General features: G+C 45.2%; 2 protein-coding genes across 9 annotated transcripts in view; one reads left to right on the top strand and one right to left on the bottom strand.

Moving 5' to 3' along the window:
• DUS2 (dihydrouridine synthase 2) overlaps positions 1-18,400 on the bottom strand; it is a 1,012,599-nt gene extending 994,199 nt beyond the window's left edge. For 3 of the 8 annotated variants that reach the window (XM_077457206.1, XM_077457167.1, XM_077457197.1), the window contains exons 1-2: positions 18,163-18,299; positions 6,529-6,660 (exon numbers count right to left, since the gene is read on the bottom strand). In XM_077457206.1, coding sequence (XP_077313332.1) covers positions 6,529-6,639 — 111 coding nt within the window. In that variant the 5' untranslated portion in view covers positions 6,640-6,660; positions 18,163-18,299. Of the gene's footprint in view, positions 1-6,528; positions 6,663-16,687; positions 16,868-16,908; positions 17,062-18,162 lie in introns of those variants that run through there. The other 5 variants (XM_077457175.1, XM_077457190.1, XM_077457182.1 and 2 more) reach the window with 5 other exon arrangements.
• DDX28 (DEAD-box helicase 28) lies at positions 18,234-20,008 on the top strand. The gene has a single exon (XM_077457153.1). The coding sequence runs from the start codon at positions 18,234-18,236 to the stop codon at positions 19,848-19,850; it is 1,617 nt and encodes a 538-aa protein (XP_077313279.1). The 3' UTR covers positions 19,851-20,008.
• The last annotated feature ends 3,444 nt before the right edge of the window (positions 20,009-23,452 follow it).

Below are 23,452 nucleotides of genomic sequence, written 5' to 3' on the forward strand. Positions count from 1 at the left end.
CCTAGAAATAGTAACATCCAACTTGTGTTCTATGTGTTCAATCCTGGTTCCCAGGTTTTGGAAATCTGCCCTGATTTCCCCTGTGATCCTTACAGCATTTTGGATTAGACCTTTACCCAAAAATTCTGAGATTTTAAAAAACAAGTCAGAAACATTGAAGGGAACATCAAGATCCTGTTCTGCTTGTGTAGAAATAAAGTCTGGGCGAGTAGGGTTTACTTCCAGAGAGGGCATTCCAAAAGGTCCCATAGGACATTCTATAAGGGGCACTGTGTTTTCAGGCAATGAAGTGTCGAGAGGTAGCTACACCCTGTAACTGTGGTACATAGGTGAGGGTCGCAGGGAGCACAACTTGCCTGGCTGCTGTGGAGATTTCAGCTGTGGTGTATGCTCCTGTCTGAGGTGCAGCCGCCATCTTGGATATGTCCCGCTTTTCAAAGGGCTCAAACTTAGAACCTGGGGTTCGTCTGGAATGTCTTCCCGGCATATAAAGAAGCCCTTTGATCTCTGCTGCCTCCTCCCGTTATTTAGGGAGATCCTGTCAGCCTCTTCATGCTGCTTTTTAACACTGTACGGCTAGCGATGTGCGGAGCTCCGGGCTTACACCGCCATCCTAGAAGCCTCCGCGCATGTGCTCCAGACTGTTTTGTTTTATGCTGAAGAAAAGCTACCTTGTTTGCCTGCTGTTTGAACAAATAAAAGATTTGCTGGTGATCCTTGGCTTCCCCATATTAATATAGAAGGACAAGAAAAGTACCCCCTCGAGGCTTAATGAGAAGCAACTTCGTCATTCATCAGCTCTTTATGAGCTTTGGTATACTGTATTTTGCCATTTTTATTTTGTACTTCAAATGGTGATGTTTGCGCCAACACAATTTTAATATTTCAATAAACTCTTAATTTTTTTTTTTTTATTATATTGTTCATTGTAGTCTGCCCATTAAATCCCACAGTACTGGGGGATACGTTTCTTGTCCTTTTATATAAATCCTAGGGATGTTGGCAACATATATTTGGAGACTTGTGCCGCATACACAACCAGACTTTCTGACAAACTAGGTCCGATGGTCTTTCGGCGGACTTCCGACTGACTTTCCGAATGAAGGGATTGGGCCACACACAATCATACCAAAGTCCGACGGATTTGAAGCTGATGACGTATGACCGGACTAGAATAAGGAAGTTCATAGCCAGTAGCCAACAGCTGCCCTAGCGTCCGTTTTCATCCATCGGACTAGCATACAGACGAACTGATTTTTTGACCAAACTCAAGTCTGTCGGAAAAATTTGAAACATGTTCTAAATCTAAAGTCCTTCTGATTTTTCAACAGCAAAGGTCCTATGAAGCCCACACACTAGAGTTGCCACGATGAGTTGACGTAATCGATTACGTCGACTACAAAAATACGTTGATGTGCGTGCAGGGCATCGATGCGTCACACTGCTCCATATCTCCCGCTCTCCTCTGTGCTACCGTCCCCCTCTCTTCTCCCCCTCCGTGCATCTGTCCCCCTCCATGCCGCCGTCCCCCTCTCTTCTCCCCCTCTGTGCTGCCACCCCCTTCTCTTCTCCCCCTCTGTGCCGCCGCCCCCCTCTCTTTTCACCCTCTGTGCTGCTGCCCCCTCTCGTTTCCCCCTCCGTGCATCTGTCCCCCTCTCTCTTCTCCCCCTGCGTGCTGCCGCCCCCCCCCCCCTCGGTATCTCAGGATGGAGAGCGGAGGTAGAAGCCCGTAAACCCGGCTCCTTCGTTTTGAGAATGGACAGAGTCAGTGACCACTGACCCTGTCCATTCACATAACTGAAACATTGTAACCTCCTGTGATTACGATGTCTCAGTTAATGAATGGAGAGAAGCCGCTGTCTTCTCTCCATTCATTATCAATGCAGCAGAGGCTGCAGAGAAAGGGACTGGGGAATCTCTGTCCCTAGTCCCTTTCCCTGTCTCAAATGGGAGATGTCAGAGGTCTGTTAAGACCCCTGATATCTCACCATAGCCCCCCAACAGGACTGATAAAAAAATTGCAATAAATAAAAAAATTGTAAAAAAAAAAACACACAACACAACACTGACCCCACACACCCTCCCCCTTAAAAAAAGAGAACATTGTAAAAAATAAATTATAAACATTCATGAACTTCTGAACAGAAAATATAAAGCTAAGATAAAAGAATATATATATATTTATATTCTTTTAGCTTAACTTTACAAAAAAGAAGTACATAAAAAAAAGGTAAGATAAAAGAATATAAGTACATACACATATATATATATATATAATATATATGTGTGTGTGTGTGTGTGTGTGTGTGTGTGTGTGTGTGTGTGTGTGTGTGTGTGTGTGTGTGTACTAGTTATATTCTTTTATCTTACCTTTTTTTAATGTACTTATTTTTTGTAAGGTTATCCAAAGGATTAATTAGCTAATAAAAACAAAACAAAAAAAACACTAGATTAACCGCTTCCCGCCCGCCCTATAGCCGAATGACGGCCTTCGGGCGGGCGGCTTCCCTCGCCTGGCCGTCCCTGGACGGCCTGGTGTTTACTTCCGCGATGCGCGCCGTCGCGGGCACTCATCGCGGAAGTTCTGTGTTTGCCGTGTCCCCCGGGGACAGGCAAACACAGATCGCTGTAAACGGCCAATCACAGCAGCCGTTTACAGCGTGATCGGCGTGTCCAATGGGAGATGATCTCATATGTAAACATATGAGATCATCTCTCAGCGCCGCTCTCCCTCCTCACACAGACAGCGTGTGAGAGGGGAGAGAAGAACGGCTGCAGCAGCCGTCAGTGTACAAAAGGAAAAAAAAAAAAAAGTGTAAAAAAAAAAAGTGCCATCCTCCCCCAGAGCCATCCTCCCCCAGTGCCATCCCCCCCCCCCCCAGTGCCATGCCCCCCCCAGTGCCATGCCCCCCCCCCAGTGCCATGCCCCCCCCCCCAGTGCCATCCTGCCCCAGTGCCATCCTGCCCCAGTGCCATCCGCCCCAGTGCCATCCGCCCCAGTGCCATCCACCCCACCCCAGTGCCACCTGCCCGCAGTGCTATCTGTCCCCAGTGCCACCTGTTGTCAGTGCCATTTGTCCCCAGTGCCATCTGTCATCAGTGCCACGTATAAGTGGCATCTGTCATCAGTGCTACGTGTTATTAGTGCCACATAGTGCCATCTGTCATCAGTGCCACGTATTAGTGCCATCTGTCATCAGTGCCACGTATCAGTGCAATTTGTCATCAGTGCCACCTGTCAGTGTCACGTGCCATCTGTTGTCAGTGTCACGTGTCATCAATGCCACTTATCAGTGCCATCTGTCATCAGTGTCACGTGTCATTGGTGCCACGTATTAGTGCCATCTGTCACCGGTGGCACGTATTAGTGCCACGTATTAGTGCTACGTGTCATCAGTGCCACGTATTAGTGCCACGTGTCATCAGTGCCACATATTAGTGTCATCTGTCATCAGTGCCACATATTAGTGCCATCTGTCATCAGTGCCACGTGTCATCAGTGCCACGTATAAGTGTCATCATTGCCACGTATCAGTGCCATCTGTCATCAGTGTCACGTGTCATTGTCCTGGTATTTCAAAAGTCTAATAAATAGTCAACAAGTTAGATGTGTAATTTATGCTTCTAGAACACGTGATGGCGCTCCCTGCATGTTGGGCCTCTCTATGTGGCCAGGCTGTGAAAAAGTCCCACACATGTGGTATTGTAATACTCAGGAGGAGTAGCAGAATTTTTTGGGGGGTGTCATTTGTGGTATACACATGCCACGTGAGAGAAATAACCTATTACAATGACAATTTTGTGGAGAAAAATAAAAAAAATGAAAAATCTTCATTTTGCAAAGAATTGTGGGAAAAAAATGACAGCATCAAAAAGCTCACCATGCCTCTTACTAAATACCTTGGAATGTCTACTTTCCAAAAAGGGGTCATTTGGGGGGTATTTGTACTTTCCTGACTTGTTCGGGTCACAAGAAGCGAGATAGGCCACCAGTACATCAGATGTGATCAATTTTGTGCGATTCGCACCACAGCTTGTAGACTCTATAACTTTCACAAAGACCAAATAATATCCACTAATTTGGGTTATTTTTACCAAAGATATGTAGCAGTATAAATTGTGGCCAAAATTTATGAAGAAAAATTAATAATTTGCATAATTCTGTCACAGAAACAAAGAAATATGCGTTTTTTTTCAAAATTTTCGGTCTTTTTTCATTTATAGCGCAAAAAATAAAAACCCCAGAGGTGATCAAATACCACCAAAAGAAAGCTCTATTTGTGGGAAAAAAAGGACACAAAATTCATTTGGGTACAGTGTTGCATGACTGAGTAATTGTCATTCAAAGTGTGAGAGCACCGAAAGCTGAAAATTGGTCTGGGCAGGAAGGGTGTTTAAGTGCCCAGTAAGCAAGTGGTTAATAAAAAAATAAAAAAAAAATAATAAAAAAAAAAATAAATAATCGTATAGTCTATGACTAATCGAAAAAATAAATCGATAGATTAGTCAACAGACAAACTAACCGTTAGTTACAGCTCTACCACACACGATCAAATTGTCCGTGGGATTCATTCTGCCGGGCCTTTGCTGGCAAAGTCCGGCCATGTGTACACAGCATTAATCTCTCCATGGTGGTTTCCCTATCTACATACATACATAATTAATAACTAGCAGGCAGGAGTATCAGTACTTCGAATCCTAAAATTACCTGACAATTAAGCAATCCCAATCATTCAATAATATAGTCCAGGTGATTTAAAGTGGTTTTAAAGGTTGAAGGTTTTTTTTTTTCTTTACTATCATGTGTAAACAACCTTCAGTATTCAGATTTTTACCTTTTTACCATTGGCTCCCGCTGCTGTCAATCACAGCCATTGAGGAGGGAGCAGGGTTGCGACCAAGCCTTGTTCTATGCGTCTTATGGAGTGAGTAAACATGAGTGCCCCCATAGCAAGCAGCTTGCCATGGGGGCACTCAGAGAAGAAGAGGTGCCAGGAGGGCCAGTGGGGGACTGAAAATATGAGGATCAGGGCTGCTCTGTTCAAAACCAATGCACAGAGCAGGTAATTATGAGAGGTTTTTTTTTTATTTAACCTTTAGTATCACTGTAATAAAAAAAAAGAAAATCTAAATTCTTATTGAAATCAAAATTCAATGCCTGTCATTGATTCAGAAGTCAGAGGCTCAACGTCACCCAGTCCATTGCCCATATTATACAGATGCATGGTCAGATTAAGGAGCGGAACCAAATGCTAACCAGTGAGTACACCCTCACATTTTTGTAAATATTTTATTATATCTATTCCTGTGACAACACTGAAAAATTGACACTTTGCTACAATGTAAAGAAGTGAGTTTACAGTTTGGATAACAATGTAAATTTGCTGCCCGCTCAAAATAACTCAACATGCAGCCATCAATGGCTAAACCGCTGGCAGCAAAAATTGAGTACACCCCTAAGTGAAAATGTCCAAATTGGCCCCAAAGTTTCAATATTTTGTGTGGCCACCATTATTTTCCAGCACTGCCTTAACCCTCTTGGGCATGGAGTTCACCAGAACGTCACAGGTTGCCACTGGAGTTCTTTTCCACTCTTCCATGACGACATCATGGAGCTGGTGGATGTTAGAGACCTTGCGCTCCTCCACCTTTGGCCCAATTAGCCATTTCCCCCTCCCCAATGTCATGTGACTCGTTAGTGTTACAAGGTCTCATGTGTGAATGGGGGAGCAGGTGTGTTAAATTTGGTGTTATCACTCTAACTCTCTCATACTGGTCACTGGAAGATCAACATAACACCTCATGGCAAAGAACTGAAAAAAATAATTGTTGCTCTGCATAAAGATGGCCAAGACCCTGAAATTGCACGGTGGCCAAGATCATACAGCGGTTTAACAGGATAGGTTCCACTCAGAACAGGCTTTGCCATAGTCAACCAAAAAGAAGTTGAGTGCACAAGTCAAGCGTCATATCCAGAGGTTGTGCTGCCAGCACAGGGAGTGTCATGGTCTGGGGCTTCATGAGTGCTGCCGGCACTGGAGAGCTACAGTTCATTGAGGGAACTATAAATGCCAACATGTACTGTGACATACTGAAGCAGAGCATAATTCCCTACCTTCTGAGACTGGGCCACAGGGCACTATTCCAACATAACGACCCCAAACACACCTCAAAGACGACCACTGCCTTGCTAAAGAAGCTGAGGGTAAAGGTGATGGACTGGCCAAGCATGTCTTCAGACCTAAACCCTATTGAGCATCTGTGGGGCATCCTCAATGGAAGGTAGAGGAGTGCAAGGTCTCTAACATCCACCAGCTCCATGATGTCGTCATGGAGGAGTGGAAGAGGACTCCAGTGGCAACCTGTGAAGCTATTTTTACCAAAGAAATGTAGCAGACTAAGTTTGGCCTAAATTTAATAAGAAAGATTTATTTGCAAAATTTTATAATTGAAAAGTGTGGGCTTTTTTTCCCAAATTTTTGGTATTGGATACAATTTAAGTAAGTCATTTTATATGAATTATCTTACCTCGCAGTAAACAATGTCTGCACCATAATCTAGAGCAAGAAGGCGCATGGGCAGGGTTCCCACGCGAACCATAGGAGCCAAGATGATTTTGTCAGAGAAGGAAAGGTCCATGATAATTACTATATAAATTACCTAGAGGAAAAAGTAATATAGTCACAAGTAAATAATATGCAATAATTTGTAAAATATATACATGTAGAGCATTGTGGTTATTGCACACAGAAGTACCGTATATACTCGAGTATAGGCCGACCCGAATATAAGCCGAGGCCCCCAATTTACCCCCAAAAAAACTGGCAAACTTATTGACTCGTGTATAAGCCGAGGGTGAGACATGCCTGTCCATCCCTGTGTGTGTGTCCGTCCATCCCTGTGTGTCCGTCCATCCCTGTGTGTCCGTCCATCCATCCCTGTGTGTGTGTGTGTCCATCCATCCATCCATCCCTGTGTGTGTGTGTCTCCATCCATCCATCCATCCATCCCTGTGTGTGTGTGTCTCCATCCATCCATCCATCCATCCCTGTGTGTGTGTGTCTCCATCCATCCATCCATCCATCCATCCCTGTGTGTGTGTGTATCCATCCATCCCTGTGTGTGTGTGTGTCTCCATCCATCCATCCATCCGTGTGTGTGTGTCTCCATCCGTGTGTGTGTGTGTGTGTGTGTGTGTGTGTGTGTGTGTGTCCAGCCTACCTGTGTCCCGAGCCTTTGTCCCGAGCCTCCGTCCCGTGTCGTGCCTTGCCTTCGTCCCGTCCCGTCCCGTCCCGTCCTGTCCCGTGCCGTGCCTTGCCTTGCCTCCGTCCCGTGCCCTCTTCGTCGGCGGCCATTGTAAAATTCAAAAGCCGCGCCTCCTCCTTCGCCTGTGATAGGCGGAACACTGAATTTCCCAGCAGCCTGTGTTCCGCCTATCACGGACGTCGTATCATCCTCGTCCGTAGTACGAGGATGAGACGACGCCCGTGATAGGCGGAACACAGGCTGCTGGGAAATTCAGTGTTCCGCCTATCACAGGCGAAGGCGGAGCCGGAGGCGCGGCTTTTGAATCATAGAATGGCCGCTGTCTGTCTGCTCGACACGCTGATCGAGCGGGCAGACAGCGGTGACTCGAGTATAAGCCGAGGGGGGCACTTTCAGCCTCAAAAAAGAGGCTGAAAATCTCGGCTTATACTCGAGTATATACGGTACTTACACTGCAATCAAGATAACAGTCTCAACTGCAGGGTGGTTTTATTTTTTGGAACAATAGTTTTTTTCTTTTCTTTTTTTTTTTTTTTGCATTGAGATATAGAACAAAAATCACTTCACAAGTGTAGAATTGGTAAGAAGCCAAAGTTGTTCATTGGTAACATCAGCAGGCTTTCATTATCTAAAAGGTCACAAAAAAATATTGCAAATCAATAATACACTCACTAATGCCCTTTCACCTGTGTATTTACCACTGCGCTTCCAGCAAAAGAACCTTTCCGTCCACAGTCTGCCTCAAAGGTGCTGCACCCCAGTGCCACATATCCGTGCCCATCAGTGTCATCTACCAGTGCCCATCAGTGCCGCCCATCAGTGCCCAGCAGTGCCACCTATCAGAGCCACCTATCAGTGCCCATCAGTCCCATCTATCAGTGGTACCTATCAGTGCCCGTCCGTGCCACCCATCTGTGCCACCCATCCGTGCCATCTTATCTGTGCCCATCTTTGCCCATCAGTGCCGCCTTATCTGTGCCTATTAGTGCCGCCTTATCAGTGCCCACCAATGCAGCCCATCAGTGCCCACCAATGCAGCCCATCAGTGCCCACCAGTGCAGCCCATCAGTGCCCACCAGTGCAGCCCATCAGTGCCCACCAGTGCAGCCCATCAGTGCCCACCAGTGCAGCCCATCAGTGCCGCCTCATCAGCGCACTTCAATGAAGGAGAAAAATGACCCGTTTGCAAAATTTTATAACAAACTATTAAACATGATTTATTTATTTTTTTTGCATCTTTTTTTGTTTGTTTAGCAAAAAATAAAACTACCAGCTGTGATTAAATACCACCAAAAGAAAGCTCTATTTGTGGGAAAAAGTACCAGTTACTTACCGGTAACTGTCTTTCTGGGAAATCTTCCAGGACGGCACACCTGAGAGATGAGAGGCTCCTCCCTACAGGAAACACAATCAATCGACAGCTGTTTTAAGTCCCCACCCTTCCCCTTGATCCTCAGTTTGTAGAGAAGTAACTCCTGAACCAGGTTCACAAGGGAAATCATTCCTCATAGGTACTCACCTTCTAGTGTTCTAGAATTTTCCCTCCTCCAACGGGCGGGAAGTAGGCCTGCCGTCCTGGAAGATTTCCCAGAAAGACAGTTACCGGTAAGTAACTGGTACTTTTCTCAAGTCATCTTCCAGGACGGCACACCTGAGAGGATAAACAAGTACCTCAGGCCTACCTTAGGGTGGGGCCACTGCAAAACCCTCTTGGCGAACCTTGGCTCTGTAGTGAGCTTTACCTCCACTCCATACGCTCATATGCTTGATGAAGGCATCTTAGCTGGATCATGCGGCTGATCTGCAGGTCTGCTCCACAGATGTTCCTGCCTTTTCCGCTTCGGATGCAGTATCTAGGTGAAATGGGCTCTTAAAAATGGAATCAGAAAACATGTTAAACTTGTAGGTTAGCAATGTTGCCTATCTCACACATCTAACAACCATGGCCTATTATGCCTGTAGGTGCTACTTAGAACCACTAAAAAGATAAATAAGAGACCTGTGTAAGACAAGGACACTACATTAATCAATAAGAGGGCCTGTCTTAACACTATCCTGTTGAGGGAAATAAAACTGCTTCCTTTTTATCTTTATGTCAGCAAAAGACTAAAGGGAAGCCTACTTAAGGGAAATAGATTAACAGAAGCTTGAACCCTGGGTTTAAGGCACGCCCAATCTATGTCCTTACTTACGCCTGAGAGCCTTCTTCAGGAGATTAAAGTCCCTAGCAGGAGTAGACTACCCATATTGCTATGTCTAGTTTTGCTAAAAGGGCAAAATGAAGGCCATGCACCGAGCCGAAACCTATTCGATCGGGTATACATCTTTATACTTCATCCTCAGGCCCTAATACTCCTCTGAACAGAACTCTCCAAGTTCTTACTAAACAGGGCGATTCATTATCCCCTTCCTCCAGTGTCCCATAACCCTACAGGGCTTCAACCCTAGGAAATGGTTCTGGCATCCCTGAATGCAAGTGGTCAAGGTTTTCTGACATGTGACAGCTGCAGCCCGAACTCCTGGCCCCTCCATGGAAAAGAAGGCTGAAATACAAAAAGGTGATACATGCATTATTAATATCACAAATAAAATGATCATAGATTGTGGGCACGGCACAATAGATTTAGACAGAAAGGACACAAGCATAGACAACAATGTTGTGTGCCTGAGTGTGACTAGCTAAACCAATATATCAAATATGGGAAGAGACCCAAATCTGAACCTCAACGTAGACAAACAGTCCTCATAGTCTGGTTTTCTGATGTGCTGCCAAGACGTAAAAACATTAAGAATCAAGCAAACCCTAAATGCTGCGTATTTCTTTAGTGCAGCTAGCTAGGTCATAACTGATATATAAATACGGAAAGGACAGGAACCCCCTTTACTGTTGTGCTTTACCTATGTACAGCAAAACAAGGCTATAAAGACAGAAAGACCCAAACTTCTATGTTGTGTATTTCTGACAAACCACCACAGTTATAAGATTAATATGAACACCAACTCCCGTGTTGTGCATTTTTGCTATGCCACAGGGAAAAATATGGAACACAAGACAATCCTTTCTGTCATGCACTTCTGTAGTGTAGTTCAGATAGAACCAACACTGAGAAAGGACACAAGCAACCTGCAGCATTGTGTTTTTCTGAAACAGAAAGCACCAACAAGCTTCAATCTTGAGTATTTCTGCTGTGCAACAACATAAAAGCAGACACTGAGGAAAAAGACAGACAGCCTTTACAGCTGCAATCTTTCTGGTCTGCTGCAAAATAAAACAATAACGTCATGATGAGTATTCCTGCTGTGTAGCAAAACCTCAATCAGAAGGGACAGATAAGTTTAGGGTTCCCACACCCGTGCGACCCAACCTGCGACTTGGGACTGCAAGACGCATGAGAAGTCATATACTATGGCTTCCAATGGGTACCATTTGTGTCTGTGCGACACCAGCAGTCCCTGATTCCTGGATCCACAGACCTCAAGATTACACAGGTCGCAGGGAAAAAAAAAAACAAATAGCAATTTTCAGGTCGAACAAGTAAGGGGTCCCCAATGCTGTGACTCCCTGGAGGATTGCAGCCAACAAACCCCTGCTGTGTATCCCTAAGATGCAGAAAGGTAGATCCATGAGAAACACTGCTTAGCCTGATATACAAACGATAAGGCAGTAAATATAGGACATACAGGACACAAACATTCAATCTTTGTGTATGTCTGATGTGTAGTAATATACCAATACTGAGCAGAGAGGCCACCATCCTCAATGTGTCTCTCAGCTGAGCAGCAAAAACAAAATCAGAAAAAGACAAGCAATCTTCACTGCTGTGTCCTTTCTGATAGGCAGCCAATAAGGCAGTATATGCAAGACATAAAAGGACAGACAACCTTCAATCTTGTATATGTCTGATGTGCAACAATATAACAATTCTGAATAGAGATAGCACATCCATATTGAAGCGATTTGGCCTTGCGACTCAACATGTCAAATCGCATGGCTAAAATCAGCACAACACCACTTTGTGGTGCTACACGGATTACCAAAGGCAGTATATGTACTACACCTGGCAGGGGTTCAATTTGTATTTCTACTAAGTAGCCCAACAAATTCGAACCATCAATTTTCACTGCTGCCTTTCTGATAAGGCAGTAATACAGGACACAAAACCTCACAGACCTTAATGCTGTATAAATCTGATGTGCAACAATAAAACACTCTGAATAGAGATAGCACATCCATATTGAAATGATTTGTCATGCGACTCAACATGTCAAATCGCATGTTTAAACTCGGCAGCCATTGCTGTTAATAGCACTGTCTGAATCAGCACAGCGCCACGCAAATCAGGACCATCAGACTTCACTGCTGCCTTTCTGATAAGTAACCAACAAGGCAGTAAAACAGGACACAAAGCCCCACAGACAGACCTCAATCTTGTGTATGTCTGATGTGCAGCAATATAACCATTATGAGCAGAGATGTCACCAGACTCAATGATGTGCATTTCTGCTGTGCAACACAAAACCAGAAAGTACAGACCACCTTCACTGTTGTATTCTTCTGATCTGTAGCCAAACAAAGCAGTACCTTTAGTATATAAAGGACAGAAAACAAGCTTCAGTGCAGTGCATTTCTGATGTACAGCAATATAGTCCTTATTAAGCAGAGATGTCACAAATCTCAATGTGTATTTCTGCTGTGCCACAAAAACATCCCAGCAAGCACAAACCTTCACTACTGAGGTCTACTGGTGTGCAGCCAATGAGGAGTCATGGTCTATCCCTTTATGAAATAACCAACAGGCAATTTATTTCATAGGCATAGCCTGGGCTGTAGATACTAAACCTTCACCACCAGAGAAGGAACAGATCCTAAAATGGTTGGACACCCTACTATTAGTAGTAGTTGTTGTCCTACCTTACCTCCATAGACTGAGCAAACGCTAGCCAGCACATATCCAGGTGGTGCTGATTAGCAACTAAAGTCTCAATGAGCCCAGCCCTAGAGACCAATTTAAGACCTCTCTAGAAGAGGTGGTTACCAGTTTAGCCTGGGAGGTAAATAGCTATTTGCAGGCTTCAAGCAATCAATTATGTAGCTCTTGCATAGGTTTGCACAGAAAATCCTCAATTAAAAGGATGTAGGGAGCGATCTATGGTGAATCGCCTTTAGATCTGCCACTGAGTGGATTGTAGCCCAAACCAATAAAAAAAGTTTCTTCTTACCTCCTACACTATAATATAAACACAGTGTAAAGGTGGAGTGGGAGGTTGGAGCTTATGAAAGTTAACTATAGCAGGCAACCCCCAAAAGGAGGATCTGTGACAAGGGAACCCCTACTGTGCCACACAGTAGCTTGGTCTCTGCCCATCCTTGAATGTTAGGTCAGCTTTTAAACATTGTGAAGCAACTTCAGATTCCTAGCAGCTGGGCTAATAGGGCCGGTAACCTAGTGCACCTGCTGACCAGGGGAGCTTCTGAATCCACCAACCACTGCCCAATTAATAACCTGTTCAGTGGTATACCTGGCCTGTAAGTAACTTTGTATCTACCAGGTCCCCTCTGTACGCTATATTCATCCCTACTAAATGTACCACAACTGGGCATGTAGGGAGAGGCTGGCAACCTACTGCTGCGATAACCACAGTGTCTCTGCTGTAAGAGGGAGCTGTGGCTGGTGGTTTTAGCAGTGGCGTCTGCGCTATTTGTATCCCGACCCCAAGTTCTGCACTGCACCAGTCAGTATATACACGGGGAAGGGGGAGCAATGGCCTACCTACCTCTTTCTCATCTGAAGTGGTTTAGGCACACTCGTTCCTCTGCACCACCTGTCCACCATACAGCTTCTCTGATGTAAGAGGGGCTGCGGCTGGTGTTTTTAGCAGAAGCTTAAGGGCTATTTGAATCCAGACCCCAGGTGAGATCTCAAATGCCCAGGAACCCTCTGGCTGGAATTGGGGATTTTGCAGCTAATTTCCCACGGCAAAAGGAAAGTAAAGTACTCACCGTTGTCGTCTTCCTCTTTTTGCCACAGCCAGCGGGCTTGCTTTTCCATCCTTATGGTCCACACGCAAGGAGGATAGCCGCCAAAGTGCTCCCCCCCCCCCAACTGCTGTCCCCATAGGGAGGTGCTAGGTTAGGCTGTGTCCTGCACTGTACCAGTCAGTCAGTCTATATACATGGGGGGGGGGGGGGGGGCAATGCCTTCCATTCCTCATTCCCATCTTCATATCTGAGGTGGTTAAGGCAGACATCCACCGTAGTAAACTGGTGCCTCCTCGCTCTAGAGAAAGGAGGATGTGGGCGCCTGCTCCTACTGACTCTCAGCCTTCCCTCCTGGGTAAGAACGCCGCTGCCATTTTCCCGAAGTTTGAAAATGACGCGGGTGCTTGTTGCCACGCCCTCTCCGGCAGCCCACGCGAGCTACCGGGGACCCAGGAGTCGGGGACAAGATCCCCCTGGAAAGAACCGATGGCCAGCACCCCCGTCTGAACAGCCACCTGTACAGGTAAGGAGGGGGAGACAGGATAATGGCCCCTGAAGTTCTGGGTACACCACTGTACCCAGGGTCCTTCAGCTCTCAGGGGGGCTCTTCCAATTTCTGCTGCCCGCCCTGAGGAAAAGATAGGGGAACCCCCCAGGAAGGACAAGAATATCCTACCAGACCCAGAGGCTTCCCAGGCTTGTGGTCCGGCTCCCAGGGGGAGACCACCAGCCCCAGGCTTCGGGTCATTTGGAAAAAAACAAACAGTTTCGCTGTGTAGGGAGAAACACAATCAAAAACTGAGGATCAAGGGGAAGGGTGGGGACTTAAAACAGCTGTCGATTGATTGTGTTTCCTGTAGGGAGGAGCCTCTCATCTCTCAGGTGTGCCGTCCTGGAAGATGACTTGAGAAAAAATGATAAAAATTGAATTTGGGTACAGTGTTGTATGCCCACGCAATTGTCAAAGTGCATCAGCGCTGAAAGCTGAAAATTGGTCTGGGACTGAGGGGGGTTTAAGTGCCCAGTAAGCAAGTGGTTAAAGTGGTTATAAACCCTCCACTTTCACTTTAGCTCATTCTAATCTATATATAACAGGCAGCTAATCACTGCCTGTGAAATTTCACTTGACTTTCTGTTCCCTTAGAAACCGTCCAATCTGTAGTGACGTCAGCCATGCTTGCACATTCCGTGGATTCTTTAACAGCAAGCTGTATGTGCTGTTTCACTATCCTCTGCATGCCATTGACTTTCATTGGCAATGGCACAGAGAAAGAAGCCTTCCAATGCTGTGCTCTCCTCCTCTCCTTCCTGGTTCTCCCCTTGTGACTATAAGACTTCATACAGAGGGAGTGAATCAGAGCAGCACAGAGTGATTTGCCGTAATCAATGGCTTAGCTTGGTTGCCGTGATAACAGCGATCGAGATAGAGGCTTGGTTTAGACTTGGACAGGAAAACAAAGTAAGGGCGGAAATTATGTCCACAAGAGATTCACCAATCCGTAGTAACGATGGTAAGGCCAATACCCGGAAGAAATTCAATTTTATAAAAGTGAAATAAGTTATTTTACAACATAGTTTTTATCATATTTAAACAGTTCAGCCCGGAACAATTGGCTGCTCAATGACCAGGCCATTTTTTATGATACGGCACTGCGTTTTTGCAGTCATGTGACGCTGTACCCAAACAAAATTGACGTCCTTTTTCTCCCACAAATAGAGCTTTCTTTTGGTGGTATTTGATCATCTCTGCTTTTTTTCATTTTTTGCTCTAGAAACCAAAAAAAGAGCAACAATTTTGAAAAAAAATAAAATAAAATAATGTGTGTTCTAACTGTGGGGGATGGGACTGCCTATAGGAGATGACAGATCATGGTTCCCAGATCACAGGAACTCACGATCTCTCTCTCCTCTCTTCACAGAACTGGGATGTGTGTGTTTACACACACACACATCCTTGTTCTGCCTCTCGTACCAGCGACTGCCAGTCACGAGCATCGGCACACCAGCTCTGCAGCAGGCGGCATGCGTGCCTGCTATCCTGCTTAAAGGGACCGACGTATAGATACGACAGTTCGCGTGATCGTGCCGACATGCCGCAGTATAGTGACAGCGGCTGGTCAGCGAGTGGTTAAATGTCTATGGCTTACCAATACGTTCCAGGATCATTATTTTTTTTTTTTTTTAAGAACAGGGTTTACTTCCTTTTTAAAGAAGCCGACAAACAGCTACGGCAATTCGTGGGAACAAACTGACCTGCCGCCGTATAATGACAGCGGATGGTTGGCAAAGTGGTTAATGGACATTTGCACACAAATGTGTGCATACGTGCGCATGAGGTGTAAATTACTGACCAAAAAGGCAATATTTTTTTTTTTTACTGAAGAATACATGCCGCTTGTTTATGTGCATGTGTGCATAGGCACATTATAATTAACGGGCTGTGGTTTAGCTCAGTATAAAAAACAAGCTGTACTGAGCTTTTTCAAGCTGCAGTGTGCAAGAGTCCTAACCCAGAGACTGGAAACTCTTTTTCAACCAGTACAAATATGAACGTTCAAGATTGAAGCATGGTTAAGGGATGTGACAGACCTAGCCGGGACACAGGCTTTTTGAGAGGACTGAATGCGAGCCTCTTGCCGCTGGATTATGGGCCCTGGATTTTAAGGGGCACAGGGTGAATGAGAACCCCACTAAAATCTGTGCTAGTCAGATTCAATGCTGTATATCTGTATATATAATGTGTGTTGTCTCATGCTGTTGGGACACAAACTGTAAGCCCTTGTACACACGGTCGGACATTCTGCCAACCAAATCCGTTGGATTTTGTCCGACGGATTTTGTCCGAAACTGTTGCATATACACACGGTCGGACCAAGTTGTCGGAAAATCCGATCGTTCAAAACGTGATGACGTTATTTCGTTACGACGGGACTACGTTCACGCTAGTAGCCAATAGCTTTGGTCTAGGAACTTGATCTGAGCATGCGTGGCACTTTGTCCGATCAAAATTCTCTACACATGATCGGAGTATGTCCGATCGGACCAGTTTGTCGGAAAATATTTCCAACAAGTTGGAAAATTGGGTCCGACGGATATTCCGACGGAAACAGTCCAATGCATACCACACACAGTCGGATTATCCGACAAAACAGTCCGATAGGACACATTCCGTCGGAATCTCCGACCGTGTGTACAAGGGCTTAGATGCTAATGTCATGAACTCCAGCCACCTGTATGTTGTGTAAATGAGTCTAGTGTGAGTATTGAGTATTCACACATTGTTGTTTGTGCTAATTAACCCTGTGTTTATGTTTATGGTAATGTTAGTGACCTAGGAGCCGAAAAAGTCTTATCTCTCAGTCAACTAGTCTGAGTGTTGATTTAGATAATTAGCTCATGCTTATTAGGTTAGGTTTTAGTCTTCTATTGTATTATACATACTTGGCATTTTGGTTATAATAAAGGAGTCCATGTTGAGCAGCTAAGCGAGTGTCGTCTTGCTTTGTGCTTGTGAGCGATTGGAGTCAGATTGGAGAAAGCGGGATATACTGACGGAAGCACTCAATCGGAGTGTGGGATCGGTTCGGTCACAAGGGATAACTACCTTTTAAAGCTCCATTTTCCTCCCTGTTTATTAAAAAAACAGCATAATAATAATGTACCCTGTTGCTTTCTGGCCAGTCAATTGACAAGCAGGGTCCTCTTCCTCTTATGTTGGTGAAGGCTGTGGTCCTCAATGCTGCAGAGAAAAGATCTCACATGGTGACCAGGGATGTGTTCTAGGTTACTAGACCAAAGCCACCCGCGCTATCCAGCCAGGAAGTTGTTACTGCAGATTTCCAATCATAAGCCCTAAGGCATGCCTGCTACACAGTCACACATATACACGTAGCATGCCTCAGCCACTTATGATTGGCAGTTTGCAGGGAGTTTCCTAATTGGATACTTCAGATTAGTATCTGAACACGTCTGAGCTCATCCCTGTTTGTGAAGTGTACATGACGTTCTGTGCCCTCCCCTGTGAGACCAGGCTGTGTGATGGCACATTGCCAGGCAGTCTAAAATGGCCTGGACTCAAAGCAGATTGAAGGAGCGGAGACTCATTTAACCAAAAGGAGGACCAGCAGCCTGTGGTGAAGAACACACAGAACAGGGCTGGTCAGGATGAGCAGAGCTTCAAAAGCATATTTGTCTTATGTCGCAACACACTGAAAAACCTCCCAGCTGCTCCAGACACAAGTAGTAAAATTCCTATTTATCTCTATGGAATTTATGTCAGCTAACAGGTATAGTGGTGGTAGGGATTGTACTGGGCATGCATGGACTGGCAGGGAGAATTATGAATCAAGCTTAATGTACACGGAATGTTTTACAACCACTCCTGAAGAAATTTAACTTGACAGATAGTAACCGACGTTTAAAAATTTCAGTTTTGCTGCGTTAAAATAGTAAAAAATTAAAAACGCGAGTTACCGCATTTACAAGCTGTTACAGGCATTTGGCATTTCAAATGCCTCTGAAAATCCGTCCTAAATGCATTTTTTTTTTCTTTCCAAAAAATGCTTCTAAACGTCAACTGCCTAGAGATGCATATCATGTACTGATAAGATAACTGAAAAGAGATCATTGGCAGCTGAAAAAAATGCCCAACTGCCGCTAAACGTCAGTTTGCCAGCAGCAATCTACATAAAGCCTAAGCTCCATCAGGCTGCACAGTGAATTAGAATGACAGGTCAAGGGGGCCATGAAGTACAGCACCTAGTTTACTCTATCAGGGTGGAATGATAGGTAGGGGTAACTTTAAAGAATAACTGCCTTTTAAAATGACAGTGGCATTAAATAACGAATAAGTTACCAAATTATAGTTTATACAGCCACTGTGGTATCTTACTTTCGCAACCTAGAATTGCACGTACCTTCAAGAAGTGTTCCAAGACCTGGCACTTCCCATACAGAAGCACCACATGTGTGCGTTACGTCATTTCCCATGCGCCCGAGAAGCCAGTTTTGCGCTTACCTGCCAGTGAATGCCATGCAGCTTTTACGGGCTTGTTGTCCCAAATTTAGAGCCTGCCGGTTATCATCAACTCGTGATCTGCCCGTAATTCGAGTCGCTCGACGTACACAACTATGGCTGGAGAGGTTGGAAAAGCGCCAAATCCGACCAGTTGCTGCTGCCAAGGCCGGGACACTTCTGATCAGTACTCGCAGGCGGGAACTCAACCAGGCATTTACGGAAACGTATAGCAGGTGGGAACAACCCAGTTTAGTTAGCGGTGGATGGAAGCACCGCAAATCTCGAGGAGATTATTTCACTATTAACCGCCATCGGGAGCACCGTGTGTGGCCGGAGACGGAAGACACATTTCGTGCTCTTAAACTGGATGAAAACGTAGTGTCAGCGGTGGAGGCATTGAACATCACTACACCTACATGGGCGCAGAAGGAGGTTATTCCAAGTCTGCTCCGGGGCCACAACGTACTATGTGCTGCAGAGACGGGTTGCGGGAAAACTCTGGCCTATTTGCTCCCTATCATGCACATGCTAGTGACTCGTAAGGACTTTTGTCCGGACAGCCCTCGCAGTTTAGTTTTAGTACCTTCCAGGGAACTTGCAGGTCAGGTAACTTCAGTGGCTCGCAGGCTTGGGTCGCAGCTTGGAATTACAGTGCAGTTTGTGGGAGGGGGAAGAAGTCGAAGAGTAACAGAGAGGAAGCTTGAAGGGGTGTCCATTGATTTATTAGTGGCTACACCAGGAATTCTTTGGAAAGCACTGCAATGGAATAAAGTTTCTTTAGCAGACCTGAATTACATTGTTTTGGATGAAGCCGATACACTGTTTGACAAAACTTTTAATGAACTTGTTGAAAACATTCTCATGCAGACTCGAATAGCTTCCAGTGCAAAGGAAGTGGGAGGTCTTCAAAGGAATGCCCAGTTAGTGCTAATTGGAGCCACTTTCCCAAAAGGGATTGAAGACATACTCAGCAAAGTATTGGATCTGGGTAGTATTCACACAATCAAAAGCACAAAACTACATTTACTCATGTCCCATGTGCAGCACACTTTTAAGAGAGTTAAAAGAATAGACAAAGTCCCTGAATTGCTGCAAATTCTGAAGCAACATGCTACAAAAAAACCAAAGCCAGGCATTCAGATTTTTTGTAATACGTCAAAAACTGTGAACTGGCTAAGTTACATATTGGATGACCATGGAATCAAGCACACTAGGCTCCATGGCAGAATCCCTGCTGACCTCCGACTTGGTATCTTTGAAGCTTTTCAGAAAAGTCAAACTGATGTGTTGGTTTGCACAAACGTAGCTTCCAGGGGGCTTGATAGTTCCAGAGTAGGTACTGTGGTTAACTTTGATTTTCCAGACAACATAGAGGACTACATGCACAGAGCAGGAAGGGTTGGCCGTGTTGGGAGCAAAAGCCAAGGCAGTGTACTGAGTTTTGTCACACATGCCTGGGATGTCGAACTGGTGCAAACTATTGAAACTGCTGTGCGCAAGAGAAGCAGCCTTCCTGGCATGAAATCTAGAATACAGGACTCCATACCAAACAGAAATGTTAAAGAAAATGAAGAACTGGTGAATTAAAATACACACACACATATAGGGGTATATATATATGTGTGTGTCTTATGTATATTTGTTTAAAAGTACAGTGAAATGTTCTATTGTGTTGCAATATTTTTATTGCAGGATGATTCTTATTACACCGTTACCATAAATAAAAAGAATCTGAGTGTTAATAAGTAAGTTGCTGTTGCTTGTGTTTAAGGCCCTTGTACCTTAAATCCCGATGTTTTCATGTGTCTGCATGACGTACTAACATTTACGCCCATATACACCCAATTACAAAGGCTGGTAACGCAAGCGTTTTGCATTCTGGACATGCGGTTCTAAACTTTAGTACGACTTGGTACAGCATCTGTCTCTGTACAGCCTAGTAGACTTACAGGTTGCTGGCAGTAGGGCTGGATGGATTATTAGTGTCATCTGGCCACAAGAAAAGGGAAGCGCTACCTAAGTGCAGTGTAAAAATAAGCTGATTTATTTGCAAAGTGTTAAAACACTCATAAGATATAGAATGCAAAAATGCACAGTATCGACCGCTCCTCACGTCCTGCAGGCACCATCAACCAGCATCTCGACAGCTGTAGATGATGTAGAATAGACTAGGATGCCTAGCAGGAACCAGGAAGGCCATGCCAACCAGCGCAGAATGCACAGGCAGATGTGAAGTGACCAGAAGAATGACAGGTTACATGCAGGGTCGGTGTACGGTCGAGAAGTGCCCCCCATCGAATAGTGTCCAGTATGTATTGCGCATGCGCTGTATGGAACAGCACAACAGCTGATTTGCCGATCAGCAGGGCTGACGTAACCCGGGCACATGTGCACGTCGTAGGAGGCATCTCTCGATGGGAGATACCATTTCACAGGCACAATTTAAACCTCAACACAGCAAACCCACCCTGCTACACAGACCAAACTGGACCATCAGCACACTGTAAAGCCACCCCGCAACAGCGAGGCAAAATGTGAGTACTATGGTCTCCTGTTTGTATAAGTTTCAATTGTGGCCGTGAAATGATCTCTCCCATTGAGAGATGCCTCCTACAATGTGTGCCTGCACCCTGGTCACATCACTCCATCTGATCGGCAAATCAACTAAAGTGCGGCTCCGTCATGTGCGGGCACCATTTAATGGGGGGCACTTTGCTACAACACCGGTGTTTGTGCCGCAATCTCTCTCCCTAACAAAATCAGTTTAGCCCTGGCTCGGCTGAGATCGGAACTCTGCCCCTTCAGCCCTCTGCACTGCTGTTCCTGCCACTTTCCCCTGAATGCTAATCGTCCTACTACCACCCCTGTGTGCATCCCCAGTTTTGTGGGGAAACCTATTTCGGTACAAACACTGGAAGTTCCCCCCGCGGTCCCTAATATGTCATCATTATTAGTCCAACAAAATCACCTGGAAGGATGAAGACTCTCCTATTGTTATTACTCCTTGCACATATTTTCTTTTTATTTATGTATATATAGCTCAGTATACACACATCATCATTTATTCTTTCATATTATTTTGTCTAACTTATTCTTACCCCACCTACGTCATTATTATTCCCCTCCTATTATTTAATATTATTATCCCTCCTATTATTATTTTTAGAAAAACAGGAAACAGAGGTATCTCACAGTAACACTGCTGCTGTCAGATTTGGTTCCCCCAGCTTTTCAAGGTTTAAACTAATTCAGACAACCCCCCCCCCCCTTCTCTGAGTGGCCATCACGCATGCCATCCTAACTAAACTACACTCACCCTTTTTCCGCTACCTGGACTTATTCTGTCAGAGGAAAGCAGGGGGAAATCGCAAATACATAGGGCTTGTATACTGGTTTGTAATCCTAAACAAACGTTTTGACAGTCACAATTCTGCTTCATGGTTCAAGGGTTAAACTGCTTTCTGTTCTCTTTCCCTAGCTGCTACGCACTCGGCTACAGCAACCCACTGTTCCATCTCTCCTCTGACCCTGTCATTTCAAATGTTAAAATCACTTGTATATGGTTTCCTTGACTGCTCTACTCTTCAGATACACCATACGCACGCCTGCTTTTCCCCATGGACCCTTTATGTCCAGGGCAGTGGTCATCAACCCTGTCCTCAGGGCCCACTAACAGTCCAGGTTTATGTATTACCTTGGGGAGATGCAGACTAGAATACTGTTATCATCACTGAGAAGAATATGATATCACCTGTGATGTATTTCAGTTATCTTGCAAACCTGACCTGTTAGTGGGCCCTGAGGAAAGGAGTTGATGACCACTGGTCCAGGAGAAACAGATGGTCCAGGGGAAACTTGTGACCCAAAGTGTTTTTAACCCTTGAAAATGCCATGAAAGCTGTATTGGGAGGGGGGACCAGATCTGATAGTAATAGTCTGCCTGCTATCAGAATCCGTTTCCCCTGGTCAGATGGGGTCCATGGGTAGAAGGAATGGTGTATCTGAAAAATGGAGCAGTCAAGGAAACCATACACAAGTGTTTTTAACCCTTGAAATGCCATGGAAGCTATATTGGGGAGGGGGGACCAGATCAGATAGCAATAGGCAGGGTAGTACCAAAATTGGTTTCCCCTGGACAGAAAGGGTCTGGGGTAAGAATGAAGAGTGAGGATGGTCTATACGGAGTATGGAGCAGTCAGGGAAACTATATACAAGTGATTTTAACCCTTGAAGTGCTGAGGAAGTTATTTAGGGAAAGGGAACCAGATCTGATAGCAATAGGCAGCTTACTACCAGACTCCGTTTCCCCTGGACAGAAAGGGACAAAGGAAAGAAGGAAGAGTGAGCATAGTCAATACAGAGTGGGGAAGAGTCGAGGAAACCATATACAAGTGATTTTAACCCTTGAAATGCTGTGGAAGCAAATCTGATAGTAATAGGCAGCTTGCTATCATCTGTTTCCCGTGGACATAAAGGGTCCATGGGGAGAAGCAAGAGTGAGGATGGTGTACCTGAAGAGTAGAGCAGTCAAGGAAACCATATACAAGTGATTTTAACACTTGAAATGCCAGGGTCAGGGGAGAGATGGAACAGTGGGTATGCTGTAGCTGAGTGCGTAGCAGTTAATGAAAGAGAACAGAAAGCAGTTTAACCCTTGAACCATGGAGCAAAACTGTGACTTTCAAAATGTTTGTTTAGGATTACAAACCGGAATGCAAGCCCCATGTATTTGCATTTCCCTGGCTTTCCTTGGACAGAATGAGTCCAGGAGTGGAAAAAGGGTGAGTGTAGTTTAGTTAGGGTGGCTCGAGCGATGGCCACTCGGGGGGTTTTTTAGACCCTATAATGTCCTAGTGTCTCCAGTGTTCCCAGTGGCTCCAGTATCCCCCGTGTCTCCAGTGATCCTAGAGACCTCAGTGTCTCCTGTCCCCAGTGATCCCAGGGTCTCCAGTGACCTCAGTGTTTTTGGTCCCCAGTGTGCCCATTGTCCCCAACATCTTCACTGGTTCCAGTGCCTTCAGTGTCTCCAGTGACCTCAGTGTGTCTAGTAGCCCCAGTGTTTGCAATTTCTACAGTGACCCCAATGTGTAGTGGCCCCAGTGTTTCCAATGTTCTCAGTGTCTCCAATGTCCCCAGTGTGTAGTGACTTCAGTGTCTCCAATGTCCCCAGTGTGTATAGTGTCCCTGGT

Source organism: Lithobates pipiens, unplaced genomic scaffold, assembly GCF_037356315.1.
Source record: "Lithobates pipiens isolate NorthernLeopardFrog02 unplaced genomic scaffold, aLitPip1_a1.2 Scaffold_10, whole genome shotgun sequence".
In the NCBI taxonomy this organism is placed as follows: Eukaryota; Metazoa; Chordata; class Amphibia; order Anura; family Ranidae; genus Lithobates; species Lithobates pipiens.

Coding starts and splice junctions, on each gene's coding strand:
- DDX28 (XM_077457153.1), top strand. CDS start 18,234: ATGCGCCCGAGAAGCCAGTTTTGCGCTTACCTGCCAGTGAATGCCATG.